The following is a 23,495-nucleotide window of genomic DNA, read 5'->3' as shown; positions in this document are numbered from 1 at the left end:
TGGTATGTCATAAATGTATAGATGTAGCAGTACTGGCTATCTGTATGTCATGTGTGTCATATGATGAATTGAAAATGGGGGACCCTGATGTAAACAAGACGAAAGTCTTTCTCTGGTCTGCATCCCCTTAACAATTGTATGTATTGAGCTGTACTGTACTGTACCCATTCTGCAATCTGTTAATAAACTTTTCAATCAATCAAACCCCACCTACCCAACCTCCTCCAATGTACAGTTTCCATGTCAAATGTATGTCAGTATTACAATGTACAGTGTGTCCCCCCCCTACCCAACCCCCCCCCCCCCCCCCCCCCCACCTCCAATGTACAGCCCCACCCCACCTACCCAACCTCCCCCAATGCACAGTTTCTATGTCAAATGTATATACTCTTCTTCTGGATTTTTTTAGTATCACAAACAGTACTGTATTTGAAAATCTGGTATGTCATAAATGTATAGATGTAGCAGTACTGGCTATCTGTATGTCATGTGTGTCATATGATGAATTGAAAATGGGGGACCCTGATGGAAACAAGACGAAAGTCTTTCTCAGGTCTGCATCCTCTTAACAATTGTATGTATTGAGCTGTACTGTACTGTACCCATTCTGCAATCTGTTAATAAACTTTTCAATCAATCAATCAATCAATCAATCAATCACAGTTGTCCAGAAGACAGTCATTGACATGACACCCTCCACAAGGACGGTAAGCCACAAAAGGTCATTGCTAAAGAAGCTGGCTGTTCACAGAGTGCTGTATCCAAGCATATCCATAGAAACTTAAGTTGAGTGGAAGGAAAACGTGTGGTAGGAAAAGGTGCACAAGCAACAGGGACAACCACAGCCTTGAGAAGATTGTCAAGCCATCAAGAGCCACCACACACAGACGTGTCCAGGACATGGGCTACAACTGTCGCATTCCTCATGTCAAGCCACTCCTGAACCAGAGACGTCAGAAGCGTCTTACCTGGGCTAAGGAGAAAAATAACAGGACTGTTGCTCAGTGGTCCAAAAGTCCTCTTTTCAGATGAAAGTAAATGTTGCATTTCAAGGTCACAGTCTGGAGGAAGAGTGGAGAGGCACATCATCCACGTTGCTTGAAGTCCAGTGATGATTAGCAGCAACACAGATTTTGATGGATTTTTTGTAATGTCAGATTTAACACCAACTCTTTTCAGAAAAGTGGGAGTATTTCATTTTTTATCCGACATTACAAAAAATCTAAAAAGATAAATGGTTATGATCAGGACTGAAGTTGAATTAAAGATTTATGACTGTTTAGAGTGACTGCATTACTCTGTCAGTGATCTCCTGGTTGTTCCCCACTTAGGTTAACCATCATGCCGCCGCAACCAGAAACACTGGCCTGGCCTGCTTCTAAGTTCTAATTTTTTTTTTGTGCTTTTTGTAAATTCTCTCAAGTACCACCAGCAGTACCACCAAGTAGCACTAGTGGTACGCGTACCACAGTTTGAAAACCACTGCCATAGAGAATCTATGGGGTATTGTCAAGAGGAAGATGAGACGCCAGACCCAACAATGCGGACGAGCTGAACGCCAAGCAACCTGGGCTTCCATAACACCTCAGCAGTGCCACAAGCTAATCACCTCCATGCCGGCCAAATTGATGCAGTAATTTGTGCAAAAGGAGCCCCAACCAAGTACTGCGTGATCATACTTTTCAGAATGCAGACATTTCTATATTAAAAAAATTAGTCTTGTGAGATATTCCAATTCTCTCAAAATGTTAACATAAGGCTTGAAATATTTCACTTAGTGTATAATGATGAGTTTCACTTTTTTTTTGTATTACTACCGATGGACTTTTCCACGATATTCTAATTTATTGAGCTGCACCTGTATAGCAGACGCTTTTATCCAGAAAAACTTCAAGTTCTGTACAACAAGTCGACAGGGAGGGTACAACTATGGCAGCTAAGGGTAAGTAACATTGTCAAACAGTAGTATTTTTTCTTCGTTAATCAAACTTTATTTCCCATAAATCGTTTAGTAGGCTCAATGACAGTGAAAGTACAAAAATGCTCTCATTCTGAGTTTTATTTGGCGAGAAGTTACATCGACATCGATCACTTATACAAGTTCAGTTCATTCCAACAGCACATTTAAAATGCAGACGTTGAGCAAAACAAAAAACGCATTGAACAGCCGACCACATTAGGAGTGTAGTTCGCCAGTCTGAAAGGAATTAACTTTTTTGGGGAAACTGAACATATACAGGACTCTCTGCTAATCTATAAAAAAATTGATGTGGCTGAGGCATTGCTGCTTATAGGAATGTACTACGAAACCCAAAAGCCTGTTCGAGCTAGTAAATAGATTTCCCTTTCAATAACTTGGCAGGAGGTAGGTTGGACAAGCATTCAAATGAAGGATAACACAAAAGTAAACCAGCCCTATTGAATTTTCCCTACATCCGGGGGGGAAACAGGAGCAGTGCTTCAAAACCCTGGCTGAGCAAAAGAAAAAAAAAGCAGCTAGTGATTTTGATATTCCAATTTCTCATTTGAACGGCACCAATAAAATCAGATATTGTATGTAGTCAAAGGTGTGAGGTTAGAAAAAAAGCTGTGCGAACAATTGCCCTCAAGCAGGAAAAACTTAAAACTTTTGTGTTTAAACATATATGACTACATTTGCACAATGCTTGAGCTACTGCAACATAATAGAACTACAAAGAGAACCGGGTCAACAACACGTGGACATTTCTTAAGGGAGCGCATCCTTTAAATACAGCCAGTCAATGGATGATCTTGAATCGGGGAGAGTTTCTCGTGTGCAGCATAGCTGTATGATCCAGAGTGCTCCCCGTAGCTACCCACGCCCCTACACTACTCCCTGTATCCACCGCCACTTCTGTATCCACCACCTCCACCACTGCCATAACTTCTGTCACCGCCTCCGTAGCCTCCATCACCGCCATATCCTCCTCCGCCGCCGTATCCTCCACCTCCTCTCCCGCCGCCGTAGCTTCCTCCGCCTCCGTATCCTCCGCCACCGCGACCTCTGCCACCACCGCCGCCACCCTTCCCCGCTTCATCCACACGAATTTCTCTGCCGTCGACAGTCTTGCCGTTCATTCCATCCATCGCATCTTTGGCGGCGTCCGGGTTATCATATGTAACGAAGCCGAAGCCACGAGACCTTCCAGTCTCCTTGTCTCTGATGACGTCACATTTGGCGATGTTTCCGTACGCTGAGAATGCTGCCGCCAACGAGTCCTCGTTGGTGTCGAAGCTCAGTCCGCCAACGAAAAGTTTTCCCTCGTCAGACATCTTTTGTCTTTAAGGTAGCAAACTCGTGGCAAATGGTAGACTGCTGCAAGTGAAGAGTGGGAGGGGTGAGAAGTATAGACATAATTAGCATCATAGGTAGTAATATAGATGAGGTACATTCCAGCAGGGTAGAATACCCCCTCTACAAGTGTATACCACTATATCAGTACTGCTCCTACAAAGGCAGTAATGGTTTGCCTTTGTAGGCCAGTGCAGATTTAACCCAATTAATGCTCGACACAGCCTACATTTCTGGGCCTGAGCGGCGGCAAGAGTTAAAATTCCAGAATAGAATCAAAGCCTCTGATGAGTTGACCTCTCAAACCCTGCCCTCTTCCTGATCCTCCAATCACAACCTTTGCTTTCCTCTGATAAACTAGTTTGTCCAACGGAAGCAACAGTTGTGATTGGAGGATCAATAAAAGAGGGCGGGGCTTAATATATTAATTGAAAAAGGTCTGAGTTGGGCCTGGCTCACTCCTAACGACCTTACTGGACACCTCGATGAGCCTGAGCTGTTCACATCTGGAGAATTAAGATTAAACCAGATGTCAATAAAAAAAATTCAGTGACAATTGACTTTAGGGGATACAGATAAATGGCTAAGAAACCAATGCATAGGAATTAGGAACACATTCAACCCGATAGTTACCTTTAGAATTAGAACTAGTTATATTAGTCGTCAATACAGAATACTTTTATATGAAATGCTTTTTTCTGTTTGGCTCCCGAGTGTGCTAGATAAAAATAGATAAGTAGAAAGTAAAGTACGTAAACAAAAGTGTTCAATATACATATACAATGCAGAGTAGGGGGGAAAAGTAACTGAGTTACAATACAATACACAGTACAAAAATGGGATGAGGTACAACTTAGGGTAAGATGCAATGAGGTATGAGTTGTAGTGCAAATCTCTTTACCAATAAATATAAAGTGTTAAGTGTCTAAAGTGGGTGCTATTTAAATGAGATAAGCAGGTAAACAATTGGAGTTAGTCAAATGTAATTGGAAAGCCTTCAGGTAGAAGCCATTCAGGAAGGATTTCCTTACCGAGGATATATTAAAATACAGAGCCAAAATTATTGTATTCACTAACCTCAAATCGCCCGGCCTTAAACTACTACTTGTCTGAATCTCAACCCTCAAGTCAAAACTCTGTATTAACGTCACAATTTCCAGTGATACATTTATTAGTTTCTCAGATTACTACTCTAAAATCAATCTAGACTGTATGGCTTTTGATTAGTCCTGGATTTATTCACAACTTTGCATCGCAGCAAGATATAGAATCAGGCCAGTAGGCCCGGCCACCATGGCATTCCCCTGAAGTCAAAAACATTAACAAATATAGCTGCAAGCGGCGATTCCGGGGTACAAGCCAACACGGACCTCTGAGAACACCGAATAAAGTAATGATTTATGTCACTGCAAACTGCATGCAGTGGCGATTGACTGGAGAGAAAGGCAGGCGCAACGAGGTTTAAAGGAACATGCACAACATTTTGGGAAATTAGCTCAACGTCTTCTCCAGAGAGACCAAATAGATACTGTGCGTGCAGTAGAAAGCTATCTGGCTGCACGTGGAAGCGGACATGCTTTCTACTACATCCCCTCCCCCATGCTGCTATGATGACTGAGGCTAACCGGCCATGTCCGCTTCCATTCATTGTGCTGTGCTAGGCTAACAGTAACATGATGCAGCCAGATAGCTTTCCACTGAACGCAGAGAGGAAACTGGTATCTATCTTCTTGTCTCTCTCTCTGGAGAAGACGATAGGCTAATTTATCGTCTTGTATTATTTACACAAACAGAAAATACTCACAACAGGAACTCAAAGCAGGTCTTCTCTGACCGAAATCCTTCCCCAAACTGAAACAAATGTAATGCTGATCACACCTGAGACCCCTCCTTTATGTGATGAGGCTCCCCAGGTGTGGCCAATGCCTCGTTACTTCTCTTTAATCTCTTGGCATCGGGAGCAGTTTGTCTCACCCACTCAATAGGGTCCAGCTGCAGCGCCGGATAATCCTCTCAAGGGGCAAGCATGTTTGATTGATTGAAAAGTGTATTAACAGATTGCAGAATGGGTACAGTACAGTACAGCTCAATACATACAATTGTTAAGGGGATGCAGACCAGAGAAAGACTTTCGTCTTGTTTACATCAGGGTCCCCCATTTTCAATTCATCATAACATATATGACATACATGACATACAGATAGACAGTACTGCTACATCTATACATTTATGACATATCAGATTTGCAAATACAGTACTGTTTGTGATACAAAAGTGTCCAGAAAAGGAGTGTATATACATTTGGCGTAGAAACTGTACATTGGAGGAGGTTGGTTGGGTGGGGTGGGGTTGGGTGGGTTGGGTGAGGGCTGTACATTGGAGGTGGGGGGGGGGGGGGGGGGTTGGGTAGGGGACACACACACATTTTACACTGTACATTGGAATATTGACAAAGCCTTACTAGGTCATTTACTGTACAACTAGGTTAGGACATTTGTAGGGGCCAGTTTCGAATTGCAGTCTCACGTAGGTGTTTTTTGAGAGTGTTTTTGAAAGTGGGTAGTGATTCACATTCCTTCACATGTGGCAGCCACAAACCTACTTTCTATAGAAGCAGCTCGGAGGTGCGCTGTTTTAAGTGAGCGTGTGTGATAGTCTATCAGTGAGCTGCCAACTCCATGATCAAAACAGCACACAAAAAAATGCATCAATGACAAAACCGAGGAAAACAAAAACAAACCATGTGAACTTTGGAAATTACTCAATAACCAACTAGGCTGCAGTAAAAAACTTAAAACCAGATTCTCAAACATAAACATAAAGCCGGACAACACGCTCATCACAGACAAGCTGGATGTAGCCAATTACTTAAACAGTTTCTTCACAAACATAGCCACAACACTGGTAAACAAACTACCCTCCCACTCAGGGCATTATGGGGTAGAAGTTAGAACACATAGTAGCATACTACAAGAACCTAGGGGTCCACAAAGACGACTTCAAACTGGAAATGGTAACAACAGATGAGGTACTCAAAAAACTGAGCGCCCTCCAACCTAACAAGGCCACTGGCCATGACAACATCCCCTCAAAATTCCTCAGAGACTTAGCAGCCGCCATCAACACAGTCATCACACACATAATAAACCTCTCCATAAAACAGGGACACGTCCCCAAGGACTTCAAAATTGCGAGAGTAACACCCCTGCACAAAAAAGGCAGTAAATTAGACCCAGGCAACTACCGCGCTGTTTCTATCCTTACCTCCATCTCGAAAGTCATGGAAACATTTTTATACGAACAGGTCGAAAAATACCTTGCGGAAAAAAATCTAATCTACGAATTCCAATCTGGCTTCAGAACATCCCACTCCACTGACACATGCCTTCTCTATTTAAACGGCCACATCAAACAAGAGGTGGACGCTGGCAAATACTGCGGCATGGTCATGCTGGACCTACAAAAGGCCTTCGACACTGTCAATCACACCATTCTGATTGACAAGTGTAACGGGGAAGTCCGTGGGTATGTCCACAGTCACTGAAACAGGTGTGTTGACGGGTGACTGTGGCAGTGCGGGCTGGTAAGTTAAACTCACTTCCTCATAACAGGGTTAACAGACAATTTTGCAATTGCAATTTTGAAGTCCTTGGGGACGTGTCCCTGTGAGGTTTATTATGTGTGTGATGACTGTGTTGATGGCGGCTGCTAAGTCTCTGAGGAATTTTGAGGGGATGTTGTCATGGCCAGTGGCCTTGTTAGGTTGGAGGGCGCTCAGTTTTTTGAGTACCTCATCTGTTGTTACCATTTCCAGTTTGAAGTCGTCTTTGTGGACCCCTAGGTTCTTCAGGTAGTTAGGAGTGAATTCACTTTTTTTTTTTTTTTTTACTTTATTTTTTAGCGTTTATCGCTTTCCTGGTCAAGCATGACCGACAGTTGCAGGGTGAAACGGGAGAGAGAGCAGGGGGAGACATTCGGCAAATGACGGCGGGTCCGGGAATCGAACTCGGAGTCAACCAGATCCGCGACGCAGCACGGAGTCCCGCGCGAGCGCGGTAACATGGTGTGCTACTGGAGCACCCCTTGTGAATTCACTTCTTAGTGCAGCGGCCTGTGTCGTCGCCCGCGGACGCGGGAGCCCCCTGTTCGACTCCCCCTCAGGACATTCTCATTTAACATCAAACACAACGCAGACCCAGTATGATCCGTCACACAAGCTAAAAGCAATTGGTTTTGATAGTCTATCAGTGAGCTGGATGCAATCCTACCTGGAGGGGAGAGAGCAGATGGTGGAGGTAAACGGTACCCTACCCCCCCCCCCCCCCCTCACAGTAAGCTGTGGTGTTCCACAAGGAAGCATACTAGGTCCGCTACTGTTCCTAATTTATGCAAATGACATGTCATCAGCTTGTGACTGCAACTTGTTCCTGTTTGCGGACGACTCAGCCCTGTCAAGTTACAGGTTGAAAAAACCCTCAGCTCAGAACTAGGCAAAATCTGCATATGGCTCGCTGATAACAAACTATCATTACACATGGGCAAAACAGAGTCCATTCTCTTCGGTTCAAATAACAAACTCAGCAAGACCGACGGCTTCTCAGTTACAGTGGGTGACAATATTGTCACAAGGAAAGTAGATATTATACCTGGGGTCCATCCTAGAGGCAAATCTTTCCTGTGACAAAATGGCATCCAATGTAATAAAAAAAGTCAACCAACGAACTCGATTCTTGTACCGGATCTCCTCACTGGTAAACAAGAATACCCTGAAGACTCTGGCAGGAGCACTCATTCAAGGGTACTACGACTATGCTTGCACCTCATGGTACCAAAGCACCTCAAAGGCGCTAAAAACAAAATTACAAACATCTCAAAACAAACTGGTCAGACTACTGCTTGACCTTACTCCTAGAACCCACCTCACCCCTGCCCACTTTGACAACCTAGGATGGCTTAGAGTAGACGACAGAGCACAGCAACTTGCAATGGGCCTGGTCTACAAGATACACTACACGACCAAGGTACCCATGTACATGTCAAAATACTTCCCAAAGGTCAGTGAATACCACGATCACAACACCAGAGGGAGCTCCACAAATCATGTTAAACCCAGATTCGGCTCAAACAAGGGACTAAACACGTTTCGCAATTATGCCACATCAATGTGGAACGTCCTACCCTGCAAGGAATGTGAATCACTACCCACTTTCAAAAACACTCTCAAAAAACACCTACGGGAGACTGCAATTCGAAACTGGCCCCTGTAAATGTCCTAACACAACCCCCTCCAATGTACAGTAAATTACCAAGTATGGTCTTGTCAATATACCAATGTACAGTTTTGCTTGTACAGTGTCCCCCACCCACCCCTCCTACCCAACCTCCCCCCCCCCCCCCCCCACCACCTAGCCAACCTCCTCCAATGTACAGTTTATACGTCAAATGTATATACTATTTTTTTCTGGACTCTTTTCGTATCACAAACAGTACTGTATTTGCAAATCTGGTATGTCATAAATGTATAGATGTAGCAGTACTGTCTAATACTATCTTCTGTATGTCATGTATGTCATATATGTTACGATGAATTGAAATGGGGGACCCTGATGTAAACAAGACGAAAGTCTTTCTCTGGTCTGCATCCCCTTAACAATTGTATGTATTGAGCTGTACTGTACCCATTCTGCAATCTGTTAATAAAGTTTTCAATCAATCAATGTTTGTTTCAAACTGGTTATGCTTAGAGTTTATCTTTAGAGCAGGGCGATAGACCACCAGCCCCGATTCCAAACTCTAAGCATAACAGACTTCGAAAGGGGGCCTAAGCATAACCAGTTCGAAAAAAGGCAGACATTAATTAATACAATTTTCAATCAATCAATCCAATAAGTAACACACGCTCACTTAAAACAGCGCACCTCCGAGCTGCTTCTATAGAAAGTAGGTTCGTGGCTGCCACAGGCTTGCCCAGTGAGATGATTCTCCGGCGCTGCAGCTGGACCCTATATTGTACCCATTAGCTGACTGGCAGCTGAATGAATGAATGAAAACTTTATTTAACAGATTGCAGAATGGGTACAATACAGTACGGCTCAATACATACAATTGTTAAGGGGATGCAGACCTGAGAAAGACGTTTGTCTTGTTTCCATCCAGCTGACGAGACAAGTGGCTCTCTATTGGCTCTTCCACAGGGAAAGAAGAAGATAAGTTCCACAAACTAATTTGAGTAACCAATCAAGGCTTTCACTCACAATAAAAGCAAAATACTATACTGTAATCCCATATGAAAAGGATGTGAGGCACTCCCTGTTGGCCATTTTAAAGATATATATTTTTTTAGACAACTCAACATAAATATCTTCCAGGTTTTGTGATGATTGGACAAACTCCCGTTATTGTACAGGAATTTGTGTTGGTGATACAACTAACAGGCCCATTTAGTCTCTTCTACTATACATATGGTGTCATATGGTGGTATGTGTGAAGGCCCAAACTCAAATCTCCTCCCTTATGTGCAACTAGTCAGTCCACATCAGTGTGCTTGTGTAACCCGGGGAACTGAGAACCATCTGGCTTACAGTATACGATTTTACATGTGTCCATTTGGATCACGGCTTTCACTAGGTGTCGTGCCGCGTTGTTAAAGCTTTCCCTGTATTCCTCCTTTAGACGTGCTTTGCCAGGTCAGAGCTAGAGATGCTGAGTTATGGTGCTGCATTTTATTTCCGGCTTTCCTCTTTCACCTTGAGGAAGGTGTCATTTAATTTAGCCTACCAGCCCTCAGTATCTTTTGTCATGATCTGACCACACAACAGACATACCTACACTGAAAGCATTCAGTTCCACGACTCCTTGGTTGTATTAAGCAAGGGTCACAAGGAACATATAGAGGTTGGATAACACGTTTTATCAATGCACCCAGCTTATCATTACCCACACAGAGCTGGTGAATTACTGAAATTGGACTTTTCCACGATATTCTAATTTATTGAGCTGCACCTGTATAGCAGACATTTTTATCCAGAAAAACATCCAAGTTCTGTACAAGTCGACAGGAATGGTACAACACTGTCTGCTAAGGGTAAGTAACATTGTCAAACAGTAGTCTTTTTTCTTCGTTAATCAAACTTTATTTCCCATAAATAGTTCATTAGGCTCAATGACAGTGAAAGTACAAAAATGCTCTCATTCTGAGTTTTATTTGGCGAGAGAAGTTACATCAACATCGATCACTTATACAAGTTCAGTTCATTCCAACACCACATTTAAAATGCAGACGTTGAGCAAAGCAAAAACGCATTGAACAGCCGACCACATTAGGAGTGTAGTTCGCCAGTCTGAAAGGAATTAACTTTTTTGGGGAAACTGAACATATACAGGACCCTCTGCTAATCTATATAAAAAATGGTGGCCGAGGCATTGCTGCTTATAGGAATGTACCACGAAACCCAAAAGCCTGTTCGAGCTAGTAAATAGATTTCTCTTTCAATAACTTGGCAGGAGGTAGGTTGGACAAGAATTCAAATGAAGGATAACACAAAAGTAAACCAGCCCTATTGAATTTTCCCTACATCCGGGGGGAAACAGGAGCAGTGCTTCAAAACCCTGGCTGATCAAAAGGGGGAAAAAAAGCAGCTAGTGATAAATTTGATTTCGGAGTTTTCCAATTTCTCATTTGAACGGCACCAATCAAATCAGATATTGTATGTAGTCAAAGGTGTGAGGTTAGAAAAAAAAGCTGTGCGAACAATTGCCCTCAAGCAGGAAATACTTTAACGTGTTTAAACATAGGTTTGTCAAATGTCAATGAATGGCCCAATACTATGCCTACATTTGCACAATGCTTGAGCTACTGCAACAACACATGGACATTTCTTAAGGGAGCGCATCTTTTAAATACAGCCAGTCAATGGATGATCTTGAATCGGGGAGAGTTTCTCGTGTGCAGCATAGCTGTATAATCCAGAGTGCTCCCCGTAGCTACCCATGCCCCACACTACTCCCTGTATCCACCGCCACTTCTGTATCCACCACCTCCACCACCGCCATAACTTCTGTCACTGCCTCCGTAGCCTCCATCACCGCCATATCCTCCTCCTCCGCCGCTGTATCCGCCACCTCCTCTCCCGCCACCGTAGCTTCCTCCGCCTCCGTATCCTCCTCCACCACCACCACGACCTCTGCCACCACCGCCGCCACCCTTCCCTGCTTCATCCACACGAATTTCTCTGCCGTCGACAGTCTTGCCGTTCATTCCATCCATCGCATCTTTGGCTGCGTTCGGGTTATCATATGTAACGAAGCCGAAGCCACGAGACCTTCCCGTTTCTCTGTCTCTGATGACGTCACATTTGGCGATGTTTCCGTACGTTGAGAACGCTGCCGCCAACGAGTCCTCGGTGGTGTCGAAGCTCAGTCCGCCAACGAAAAGTTTTCCCTCGTCAGACATCTTGTCTTTAAGCTAGCAAACTCGTGGCAAATGGTACTGCTGCAAGTAAAGAGTGGGAGGGGTGAGAAGTAAAAACATAATTAGCATCATAGGTAGTAATCGGGACGAAATTAGAGCCCGCCACCCGGCAGATTTTACGTTTGGCGAATGACAATGAGAGGTCTGTCCGCCATGTGGCGGGTAACCAAATAGTCATGTAAAATTATTAAAACTGCTGTGCGTTTTGGTCTTACGACAGGCCTAATTTGTGGCTCGTTTACCGATGTCACATCCACTACTCTTCTGTCCCGACTGCCCGTGGCGCCTGCTTGCACTGTAGCCGGGAGCTAACGTTAGCTTAATAACTTTAAATGGGTTACAATATAGATGAGGTACATTCCAGCAGGGTAGAATACAATACCCCCTATCCGTGTACAACTCTACATGTAATATACCACTATATCAGTACTGCTCCTACAAAGGCAGTAATGGTTTGCCTTTGTAGGGCAGTGCAGATTTAACCCTGCACTGCGAGGCGCCTCAGTGTTCTAAACTCTGTCGGTCAATTATTTTGCGACAATGACAATGCAGAAATGGGATGAGGTACAACTTAGGGTAAGGTGCGATGAGGTATGAGTTGTAGTGCAAATCTCTTTACCAATAAATATAAAGTGTGTTAAAGTGTCTAAAGTGGGTGCTATTTAAATGAGAGATAAGCAGATAACAATTGGGGTTAGAGTCAAAAGTAATTGGAAAGCCTTCCGGTACTAGAAGGCATTCAGGAAGTATTTCCTTTCACTGAGGATATATTAAAATACAGAGCCAAAAATCATTGTATTCACTAAACTACCTCAAATCGCCCGGCCTTAAACTACTACTAGTCTGAATCTCAACCCTCAAGTCAAAACTCTTGTATTAACGTCACAATTTCCAGTGATAAGTTTATTTATTGGTTTCTCATATTACTACTCTAAAATCAATCTAGACTGTGTATGGCTTTTGATTAGTCCTGGATTTATTCACAACTTTGCATCGCAGCAAGATATAGAATCAGGCCAGTAGGCCCGGCACCATGGCATTCCCCGGCTAAAGTAAAAAACATTAACAAATATAGCCGCAAGCGGCGATTCCGGGGTACAAGCCAACACGGACCTCTGAGAACACCGAATAAAGTAATGATTTATGTCACTGCAAACTGCATGCAGTGGCGAAAAGGCAGGCGCAACGAGGTTTAAAGGAACATGCACAACATTTGGGAAATTAGCTTAACGTCTTCTCCAGAGAGAACAAATAGATACCAGTTTCCTCTGTGCGTTCAGTAGAAAGCTATCTGGCTGCATGTTAGCCTAGCTTAGCACAATTAATGGAAGCGGACATGCTTTCTACTACATCCCCTCCCCCCTCGCCCATGCTGCTATGATGACTGAGGCTAACCGGCTATGTCCGCTTCCATTCATTGTGCTGTGCTAGGCTAACATGATGAAGCCAGATAGCTTTCTACTGAACGCACTACATCCCCTCCCCCCTCGCCCATGCTGCTATGATGACTGAGGCTAACCGGCTATGTCCGCTTCCATTCATTGAGCTGTGCTAGGCTAACATGATGCAGCTTTCCACTGAACGCAGAGAGGAAACTGGTATCTATCTTCTTGTCTCTGTCTCTCTCTGGAGAAGACGCTAAGCTAATTTATCGTCTTGTATTATTTACACAAACAGAAAATACTCACAACAGGAACTCAAAGCAGGTCTTCTCTGACCGAAATCCTTCCCCAAACTGAAACAAATGTAATGCTGAGGACATCTGATACCCCTCCTTTATGTGATGAGGCTCCCCATGGGTGTGGCCAATGCCTCGTTACTTCTCTTGGCATCGGGAGCAGTTTGTCTCACCCACTCAATAGGGTCCAGCTGCAGCGCCGGCTAATCCTCTCCAGGGGCAAGCCTGTGGCAGCCACGCGAGATTTTTTTTCGTAGCCGCATTTCTCGGAGACGCTCTCTGATTGGCCACTGACGTTTGCCCATTCTCGTGACGAGCTGTGTCTTTGCCCATTTCCACGTCAAACAGCCTGCAAACTACCTGGCGTTCTATTGCCATGCTCTAAGACAAACTATACTCAACTTCGAAAGAGTGCCTAAGCTTAACCAGTGTAGAAACAGATGAGTAAATGAGTAAATAATGATAATGGGCAGATTTTGGTCCGTGTACGTTTTGATCGTTCGTTTTTAGTTTTTGGTGTGAATAATGGAGAACGGAACCACGTGACAGGCAACATTTTCAATGTAAAAGCCATGCATGACATAATGTTAACGAATATGTATAACGTTATGAATAAATACATAAATACATGCATACAGATCTATACCAGGGTAACGTTATGATACATAAATTTTTTGTTTTGTGCATTTCATTTAGACATGATATTTTATGTGAAGTAATAGCCTAATATGTCCCAAATAGTGTTGTCTAAACGCACGTTACCCATGTATATCCTAGTTCAGTGGTCGGCAATAGGCGGCTCGCAGGCTGAAATAGGTCCACCAGCAATAATATCTGCCCGTCAGATTATTTTGAGAATATGATTTGTGATGAAGATTCGCTTTATTGTATCGCAATCGGGAGACTTAGGTAAAGTTAGAAAGATATTCACAGATTCGAATTTCCACGGTCAATAATTCTTAAGCTAAATGTTTTTAAAACACAAAGGACACCTTTTTCCTATCGTAGTAAGGTAGACAATGAGCACAACCTTATTTTCACCTAAACGAGGCGTCCTCGGAGCTGTACATTTAATAATATTGATCACTATGTGTGAGCTACAACCTTATTTTCACCTAAACGAGGCGTCCTCGGAGCTGTACATTTAATAATATTGATCACTATGTGCAGTCGGCTGTGAGGCAAGTGCGCAAAAAGTGAAACACCGAAAAGAGACACTACAAAAAGATTCAATAACTTCACTGTCATACTATGTATGTATGTATGTATGTATGTATGTATGTAAATGAAAAAAAAATAAACGTAAGTCTTCAGGGGTAGGGCCCGACAAGCCTAGTGCTTCTCCCTAGCCCTTTTCGGACAATTGGACAATGCTGCAATAGCAGCTGGTAAAAGTTTGGTGATTTATGGAATGACCGTTGTTATGTGTCCAAAGTCCGAAATAAAAAATAACTGAACTGAACTGAACTGAAGGTCGCAAAAAAAAGTATTTATTTTATTTTTCGTGCCGTGATATAGAATGAGATAAACTCTTGCCAATGCAAATCAAGTGCTGCCTCTTGCTACACTGACTATACCGTACATTAACGTTTCCCTCTGGTTGGCGTTAGCTTTAGCGCTAGCTAACCTTGTCATATCTAGATCTGTGGTGTCAGTTGGATGATGTTGACTTCGTTTGCAAACGTTAACGTTCGCTATCTATATGGCGTTGGCAGGAGAGGCTGGCGTTGTCCAGTTGACACATTACATAGTAATACATAGTAGCTTACTACAAAAACCTAGGGGTCCGCAAGGACGACTTCAAGCTGGAAATGGTAACAACAGATGAGGTACTCAATAAACTGAGCGCCCTCCAACCTAACAAGGCCACTGGCCATGACAACATCCCCTCCAAATTCCTCAGAGACTCAGCAGCCGCCATCACACCAATCATCACACACATAATAAACCTCTCCATAAAACAGGGACACGTCCCCAAGGACTTCAAAATTGCGAGGGTGACCCCTCTGCACAAAAAGGGCAGCAAATTAGACCCAGGCAACTACCGCCCTGTTTCTATTCTCACCTCCATCTCGAAAGTCATGGAAAAAATAGTCTACGAACAGGTCGAAAAGTACCTAGCGGAAAAAAATCTAATCTACAAATTCCAATCTGGCTTCAGAACATCCCACTCCACTGACACATGCCTTCTCTATTTGAATGACCACATCAAACAAGAGGTGGACGCAGGCAAATACTGCGGCATGGTCATGCTGGACCTACAAAAGGCCTTTGACACGGTCAATCACTCCATTCTGATTGACAAGCTAAAAGCAATTGGTTTTGATAGTCTATCAGTGAGCTGGATGCAATCCTACCTTGAGGGGAGGGAACAGATGGTGGAGGTAAACGGTACTCTATCCCCCCCCCTCACAGTGAGCTGTGGTGTTCCACAAGGAAGCATACTAGGACCGCTACTGTTCCTAATTTATGCAAATGACATGTCGTCAGCTTGTGACTGCAACTTGTTCCTGTTTGCGGACGACTCAGCCCTGCTGGTCTCTGACAAGAACAAGTTACAGGTTGAAAAAACCCTCAGCTCGGAACTAGGCAGAATCTGCATATGGCTCGCTGATAACAAACTATCATTACACATGGGCAAAACAGAGTCCATTCTCTTCGGTTCAAATAACAAACTCAGCAAGACCGACGGCTTCTCAGTTACAGTGGGTGACAATATTGTCACAAGGAAAGATGAAATTACCTACCTGGGTTCCATCCTAGAGGCTAATCTCTCCTGTGACAAAATGGCATCCAATGTAATAAAAAAAGTCAACCAACGAACTCGATTCTTGTACCGGATCTCCTCTCTGGTAAACAAGAACACCCTGAAGACTCTGGCAGGAGCACTCATTCAGGGGTACTACGACTATGCTTGCACCTCATGGTACCAAAGCACCTCAAAGGCGCTAAAAACAAAATTACAAACATCTCAAAACAAACTGGTCAGACTACTGCTTGACCTTACTCCTAGAACCCACCTCACCCCTGCCCACTTTGACAACCTAGGATGGCTTAGAGTAGACGACAGAGTACAACAACTTGCAATGGGCCTGGTCTACAAGATACACTACACGACCAAGGTACCCATGTACATGTCAAAATACTTCCCAAAGGTCGGTGAATACCACGATCACAACACCAGAGGGAGCTCCACAAATCATGTTAAACCCAGATTCGGCTCAAATAAGGGACTAAACACGTTTCGCAATTATGCCACATCAATGTGGAACGCCCTACCCAAAGCTGTAAAGGAATGTGGATCACTACCCACTTTCAAAACCTCTCTCAAGGGACACCTACGGGAGACTGCAATTCAACACTGGCCCCTGTAAATATCCCCCCCTCCAATGTACAGTCATTTACCTAGTATGGTTTTGTCAATAGTTCAATGTACATTTGTGTTTGTTTGTACAGTGTCTCCTCCCCCCCCCCTCAATGTACAGTGTTACTTGTTTATACAGTGTGCCCCCCGCCCCCCCCCCCCCCCCCCCCCCCCCAACCACCTCCAATGTAAATTACCCAGTATGGTTGTCAATATCCCAATGTACCCAACCCCCCCCCACCCAACCTCCTCCAATGTACAGTTTCTACGTCAAATGTATATACTCCCTTTTCTTGACTCCTTCTGTATCACAAAAAGTACTGTATTTGCAAATCTGGTATGTCATAAATGTATAGATGTAGCAGTACTGACTATCTGTATGTCATGTATGTCATATATGTCTATATGAATTGAAAATGGGGGACCCTGATGGAAACAAGACAAACGTCTTTCTCAGGTCTGCATCCCCTTAACAATTGTATGTATTGAGCCGTACTGTATTGTACCCATTCTGCAATCTGTTAAATAAAGTTTTCATTCATTCATTCATTCACAGATCATGATGCTATGATAGCGTTAGCTAAAGCTACTGCACGTTATTGATTCAACTCGATTCGACTGAGGAAGTCGAGAAGGTAGGTACCACACGCTAAATCGAGCCCGGACCCCACAACCTAGTATAGACAGTTCCAACACACACCACTGAGGATAAACAGGGCCACCGTGGACAGGGTGAGCAGCTTCAAGTACCTGGGGGTCCAGACCACATCTCAGAGGATCTGACATGGTCAACACACAGACACAGTCGTAAAAAAGGCGAAGCAGCGCCTCTACCACCTGAGACAGTTAAGGAAGTTCAGAGTATCGGGGAAGATACTCCAATCCTTCTACGCCGGAGCTGTAGAGAGCATCTTGACTGGAAACATCACTGCCTGGTATGGAAACAGCACGGCACAGGACAAGAAGGCCCTACAGAGAGTGGTGCGCTCTGCCGAGCGTACCACGGGTATTGCACTACCTCCCCTGCAGGCTCAACAAGAGGTGCAAATCCAGAGCCTGCAGAATAATGAAAGACCCTCACCACCCCAATAACAGCCTGTTCCAGCTGCTGAGGTCAGGCAGACGCCTGCGAACACCAGCTACTAGGACAGAGAGGCTTCGGCTCAGCTTCTTCCCCCAGGCCATCAGAGCCTTGAACAATGAACACTGAGGGTCACAGAACACTGAACTCTCCACACACAAGCACACATTAGCACACACACGACACGCACGCTGTGCACGCTCGCACACTAGCAGCCACTTTAACATGAGAAAGCACTCACTCATGCTGCACACGCCCACACTTATGGCCACAAAGGAAAGGTCACTTTAAAAATAGTATAGTAACAGTGTATTGCACTACCAAGGGACCTAGCATGTCCTTCATGCTCTGTAAATAACTATGTACAAATACCGTGATGTCCCACTATGTTACCTGTTTATTGCACAATGTTGTTTATTGTTTATTGGATTCCATTATATGTTGTACTACTGTATTGCACATCGTTGCGGGCAAGACCACCCGCATTTCATTGTATACTTGTATGCTGTGACAAATAAAACTCTTGACTTGACTTGACTTGTGTGTGAATTACGTTAATCCCACAATTACTCAACTGCACTCAATATTTAAATACCAATGCTAGTCTAAATAAATGTAGACAGACAATGTACGTATTTAAAAAAATAATAATAATAATAATAATAATGCAATAAAAGTCTGAAAATGAAGGGATTATGTCCATGAGTGTAATTTTTTTAAATTAAGGCCTGCCTCTTATATAAGCCTCTTTCTAATAAAGGCCTGGTGCTCTTTGCAGCTGAGGTAAATAGAAGACACGTCCTATATTTGAGGATTTACGGTAATATAAATAATATGTTTGGTAAGGCTGTCCCCGAAGCCTGTTTTTGGGATTCAAACTTTGTCAGGGTTCTTCGAACGGACATTCGAACCTTCGTTTTTAATAAAAAAATTTAAATAAAATAAATATTCTAATTTTTTATTTATTTTTTATTATATATCCTCAAACTAAATCCTCAATTTGAATAAAGTGATTAATCTGATTAAATGAGTATTTTTTCTTTTATTAAATCAACTTTCCAGCCCCCTGTCAACTGTCAAATGATGTCAACTGTCAACCTGAATTAACATTCAGTATTCAATATGGTCTGATATTAACATTCAGTATTCAATATTGTCTGATTCAATATTAACATTCAGTATTCAAGTAGAACAGCTAGCTAGCCGTTGTGGACACTCACCTTTCCACAGCAAAACGGTAGGCAAGGCACCTTGGTTGAGAAATGCAGGCTTCAATCTATGTTGTTTAGTCTATCTGTTCAGTCCTGTTCAGTACTGTTTCAAGATGCATAATGAGATTGTGAGAGAATTGTTGAATATATATAGACCACAAATGTTCTAGAATGTTCTATTATGACTATACTGTGACATCACAAATGTTCTAGAATGTTCTATTAGGACATCATACTGTGACATCACAAATGTTCTAGAATGTTTGATTATGACATACTGTGACATCACAAATGTTCTAGAATGTACTATTATGACATCATACTGTGACATCAAAAAATTTCTAGAATGTTTGATTATGACATCATACTGTGACATCACAAATGTTCTAGAATGTTTGATTATGACATCATACTGTGACATCACAAATGTTCTAGAATGTTTGATTATGACATCATACTGTGACATCACAAATGTTCTAGCATGTCTATTATGACATCATACTGTGACATCAAAAAATTTCTAGAATGTTTGATTATGACATCATACTGTGACATCACAAATGTTCTAGAATGTTTGATTATGACATCATACTGTGACATCACAAATGTTCTAGAATGTTCTATTATGACATCATACTGTGACATCAGAAATGTTCTAGAATGTTCGATTATGACATCATACTGTGACATCACAAATGTTCTAGCATATTCTATTATGACATCATACTGTGACATCACAAATGCTTTAGAATGTGCTATTATGACATCATACTGTGACATCACAAATGTTCTAGAATGTTCTATTATGACATCATACTGTGACATCACAACGGAACATGTTTGAGTTATATTTGAATAATATAAATAATGTTTCGTAAGGCTGTCCCCGAAGCCTGTTTTTGGGATTCAAACTACGCCAGGGTTCTTCGAACGGACGTTCGTTAAAAAAAATATATATATATATATTCTAATTCTTTTTAATTTTTTTTTTTTATATCCTCAAACTAAATCCTCAATTTGAATAAAGTGATTAATCTGATTAAATTCGTATTTTTTTCTTTTATTAAATCAACTTTCCAGCCCCCTGTCAACTGTCAAATGATGTCAACTGTCAACCTGAATTACCATTCAGTATTCAATATGGTCTGATATTAACATTCAGTATTCAATATTGTCTGATTCAATATTAACATTCAGTATTCAAGTAGAACAGCTAGCTAGCCGTTGTGGACACTCACCTTTCTACAGCAAAACGGTAGGCAAGGCACCTTGGTTGAGAAATGCAGGCTTCAATCTATGTTGTTTAGTCTATCTGTTCAGTCCTGTTCAGTACTGTTTCAAGATGCATAATGAGATATTGAGAGAATTGTTGAATATATATAGAACACAAATGTTCTAGAATGTTCTATTATGACTATACTGTGGCATCACAAATGTTCTAGAATGTTCTATTATGACATCATATTGTGACATCACAAATGTTCTAGAATGTTTGATTATGACATACTGTGACATCACAAATGTTCTAGAATGTTCTATTATGACATCATACTGTGACATCAAAAATGTTCTAGAATGTTTGATTATGACATCATACTGTGACATCACAAATGTTCTAGAATGTTTGATTATGACATCATACTGTGACATCACAAATGTTCTAGAATGTTCTATTATGACATCATACTGTGACATCACAAATGTTCTAGAATGTTTGATTATGACATCATACTGTGACATCACAAATGTTCTAGAATGTTTGATTATGACATCATACTGTGACATCACAAATGTTCTATTATGACATCATACTGTGACATCAAAAATGTTCTAGAATGTTTGATTATGACATCATACTGTGACATCACAAATGTTCTAGAATGTTTGATTATGGCATCATACTGTGACATCACAAATGTTCTAGAATGTTCTATTATGACATCATACTGTGACATCACAAATGTTCTAGAATGTTTGATTATGACATCATACTGTGACATCACAAATGTTCTAGAATGTTTGATTATGACATCATACTGTGACATCACAAATGTTCTAGCATGTTCTATTATGACATCATACTGTGACATCACAACGGAACATGTTTGAGTTCTATTTGAATAATATAAATAATGTTTGGTAAGGCTGTCCCGAAGCCTGTTTTTGGGATTCAAACATTATGACATACTGTGACATCACAAATGGTCTAGAATGTTCTATTATTACATCATACTGTGACATCACAAATGTTCTAGAATGTTTGATTATGACATCATACTGTGACATCACAAATGTTCTAGAATGTTCTATTATGACATCATACTGTGACATCACAAATGTTCTAGAATGTTTGATTATGACATCATACTGTGACATCACAAATGTTCTAGAATGTTTGATTATGACATACTGTGACATCACAAATGTTCTAGAATGTTCTATTATGACATCATACTGTGACATCACAAATGTTCTAGAATGTTTCATTATGATATCATACTGTGACATCACAAATGTTCTAGAATGTTTGATTATGACATCATACTGTGACATCACAACTGTTCTAGAATGTTCTATTATGACATCATACTGTGACATCACAAATGTTCTAGAATGTTTGATTATGACATCATACTGTGACATCACAAATGTTCTAGAATGTTTGATTATGACATCATACTGTGACATCACAAATGTTCTAGCATGTTCTATTATGACATCATACTGTGACATCAAAAATGTTCTAGAATGTTTGATTATGACATCATACTGTGACATCACAAATGTTCTAGAATGTTTGATTATGACATCATACTGTGACATCACAAATGTTCTGGAATGTTCTATTATGATATCATACTGTGACATCACAAATGTTCTAGAATGTTCTATTATGACATCATACTGTGACTTCACAAATGTTCTAGAATGTTTGATTATGACATCATACTGTGACATCACAAATGTTCTAGCATGTTCTATTATGACATCATACTGTGACATCACAAATGCTTTAGAATGTGCTATTATGACATCATACTGTGACATCACAAATGTTCTAGAATGTTCTATTATGACATCATACTGTGACATCACAACGGAACATGTTTGAGTTATATTTGAATAATATAAATAATGTTTGGTAAGGCTGTCCCCGAAGCCTGTTTTTGGGATTCAAACTTCGTCAGGGTTCTTCGAACGGACGTTCGTTAAAAAAAATATATATATATATATATATATTCTAATTATTTTTAATATTTTTTTTTTATATCCTCAAACTAAATCCTCAATTTGAATAAAGTGATTAATCTGATTAAATTAGTATTTTTTTCTTTTATTAAATCAACTTTCCAGCCCCCTGTCAACTGTCAAATGATGTCAACTGTCATCCTGAATTAACATTCATTATTCACTATGGTCTGATATTAACATTCAGTATTCAATATTGTCTGATTCAATATTAACATTCAGTATTTAAGTAGAACAGCTAGCTAGCCGTTGTGGACACTCACCTTTCCACAGCAAAACGGTAGGCAAGGCACCTTGGTTGAGAAATGCAGGCTTCAATCTATGTTGTTTAGTCTATCTGTTCAGTCCTGTTCAGTACTGTTTCAAGATGCATAATGAGATATTGAGAGAATTGTTGAATATATATAGAACACAAATGTTCTAGAATGTTCTATTATGACTATACTGTGACATCACAAATGTTCTAGAATGTTCTATTATGACATCATACTGTGACATCACAAATGTTCTAGAATGTTTGATTATGGCATCATACTGTGACATCACAAATGTTCTAGAATGTTCTATTATGACATCATACTGTGACATCACAAATGTTCTAGAATGTTTGATTATGACATCATACTGTGACATCACAAATGTTCTAGAATGTTTGATTATGACATCATACTGTGACATCACAAATGTTCTAGCATGTTCTATTATGACATCATACTGTGACATCACAACGGAACATGTTTGAGTTCTATTTGAATAATATAAATAATGTTTGGTAAGGCTGTCCCGAAGCCTGTTTTTGGGATTCAAACATTATGACATACTGTGACATCACAAATGGTCTAGAATGTTCTATTATTACATCATACTGTGACATCACAAATGTTCTAGAATGTTTGATTATGACATCATACTGTGACATCACAAATGTTCTAGAATGTTCTATTATGACATCATACTGTGACATCACAAATGTTCTAGAATGTTTGATTATGACATCATACTGTGACATCACAAATGTTCTAGAATGTTTGATTATGACATACTGTGACATCACAAATGTTCTAGAATGTTCTATTATGACATCATACTGTGACATCACAAATGTTCTAGAATGTTTCATTATGATATC

The 23,495-nt window shown here is 41.3% G+C and overlaps 2 protein-coding genes across 4 annotated transcripts; both read right to left on the bottom strand.

The window, feature by feature from the left end:
• Nucleotides 1-2,041: 2,041 nt before the first annotated feature.
• LOC311245465 (cold-inducible RNA-binding protein B-like) lies at nt 2,042-5,242 on the bottom strand. 2 transcript variants are annotated; one of them, XM_084335307.1, is made up of 2 exons: nt 5,118-5,242; nt 2,042-3,337 (listed from the first exon to the last, which is right to left on the bottom strand). In XM_084335307.1, the coding sequence occupies exon 2, from the start codon at nt 3,292-3,294 to the stop codon at nt 2,851-2,853; it is 444 nt and encodes a 147-aa protein (XP_084191433.1). In that variant the 5' UTR covers nt 3,295-3,337; nt 5,118-5,242; the 3' UTR covers nt 2,042-2,850. The 2 variants fall into 2 exon arrangements, with proteins under 2 accessions (XP_084191433.1, XP_084191434.1); XM_084335308.1 differs by having other exon boundaries at nt 2,042-3,334; nt 5,118-5,217.
• A 5,254-nt stretch (nt 5,243-10,496) lies between these two features.
• On the bottom strand, nt 10,497-13,606 carry LOC311245448 (cold-inducible RNA-binding protein B-like). Of its 2 annotated transcripts, none has more exons than XM_084335290.1 (2): nt 13,472-13,606; nt 10,497-11,804 (listed from the first exon to the last, which is right to left on the bottom strand). In XM_084335290.1, the coding sequence occupies exon 2, from the start codon at nt 11,763-11,765 to the stop codon at nt 11,313-11,315; it is 453 nt and encodes a 150-aa protein (XP_084191416.1). In that variant the 5' UTR covers nt 11,766-11,804; nt 13,472-13,606; the 3' UTR covers nt 10,497-11,312. The 2 variants fall into 2 exon arrangements, with proteins under 2 accessions (XP_084191416.1, XP_084191417.1); XM_084335291.1 differs by having other exon boundaries at nt 10,497-11,801; nt 13,472-13,577.
• Between the last annotated feature and the right edge of the window lie 9,889 nt (nt 13,607-23,495).

The sequence above is a fragment of the Notolepis coatsorum genome (assembly GCF_963971535.1).
Source record: "Notolepis coatsorum genome assembly, chromosome: 1".
NCBI lineage: Eukaryota > Metazoa > Chordata > Actinopteri > Aulopiformes > Paralepididae > Notolepis > Notolepis coatsorum.
The sequence above is the reverse complement of the archived record's forward strand: the minus strand, read 5'-3'. Positions and strand labels throughout refer to the sequence as shown.

What these genes read in the sequence shown, in the direction of transcription:
- LOC311245465 (XM_084335307.1), bottom strand. Translation starts at nt 3,294, where the DNA reads ATGTCTGACGAGGGAAAACTTTTCGTTGGCGGACTGAGCTTCGACACC.
- LOC311245448 (XM_084335290.1), bottom strand. Translation starts at nt 11,765, where the DNA reads ATGTCTGACGAGGGAAAACTTTTCGTTGGCGGACTGAGCTTCGACACC.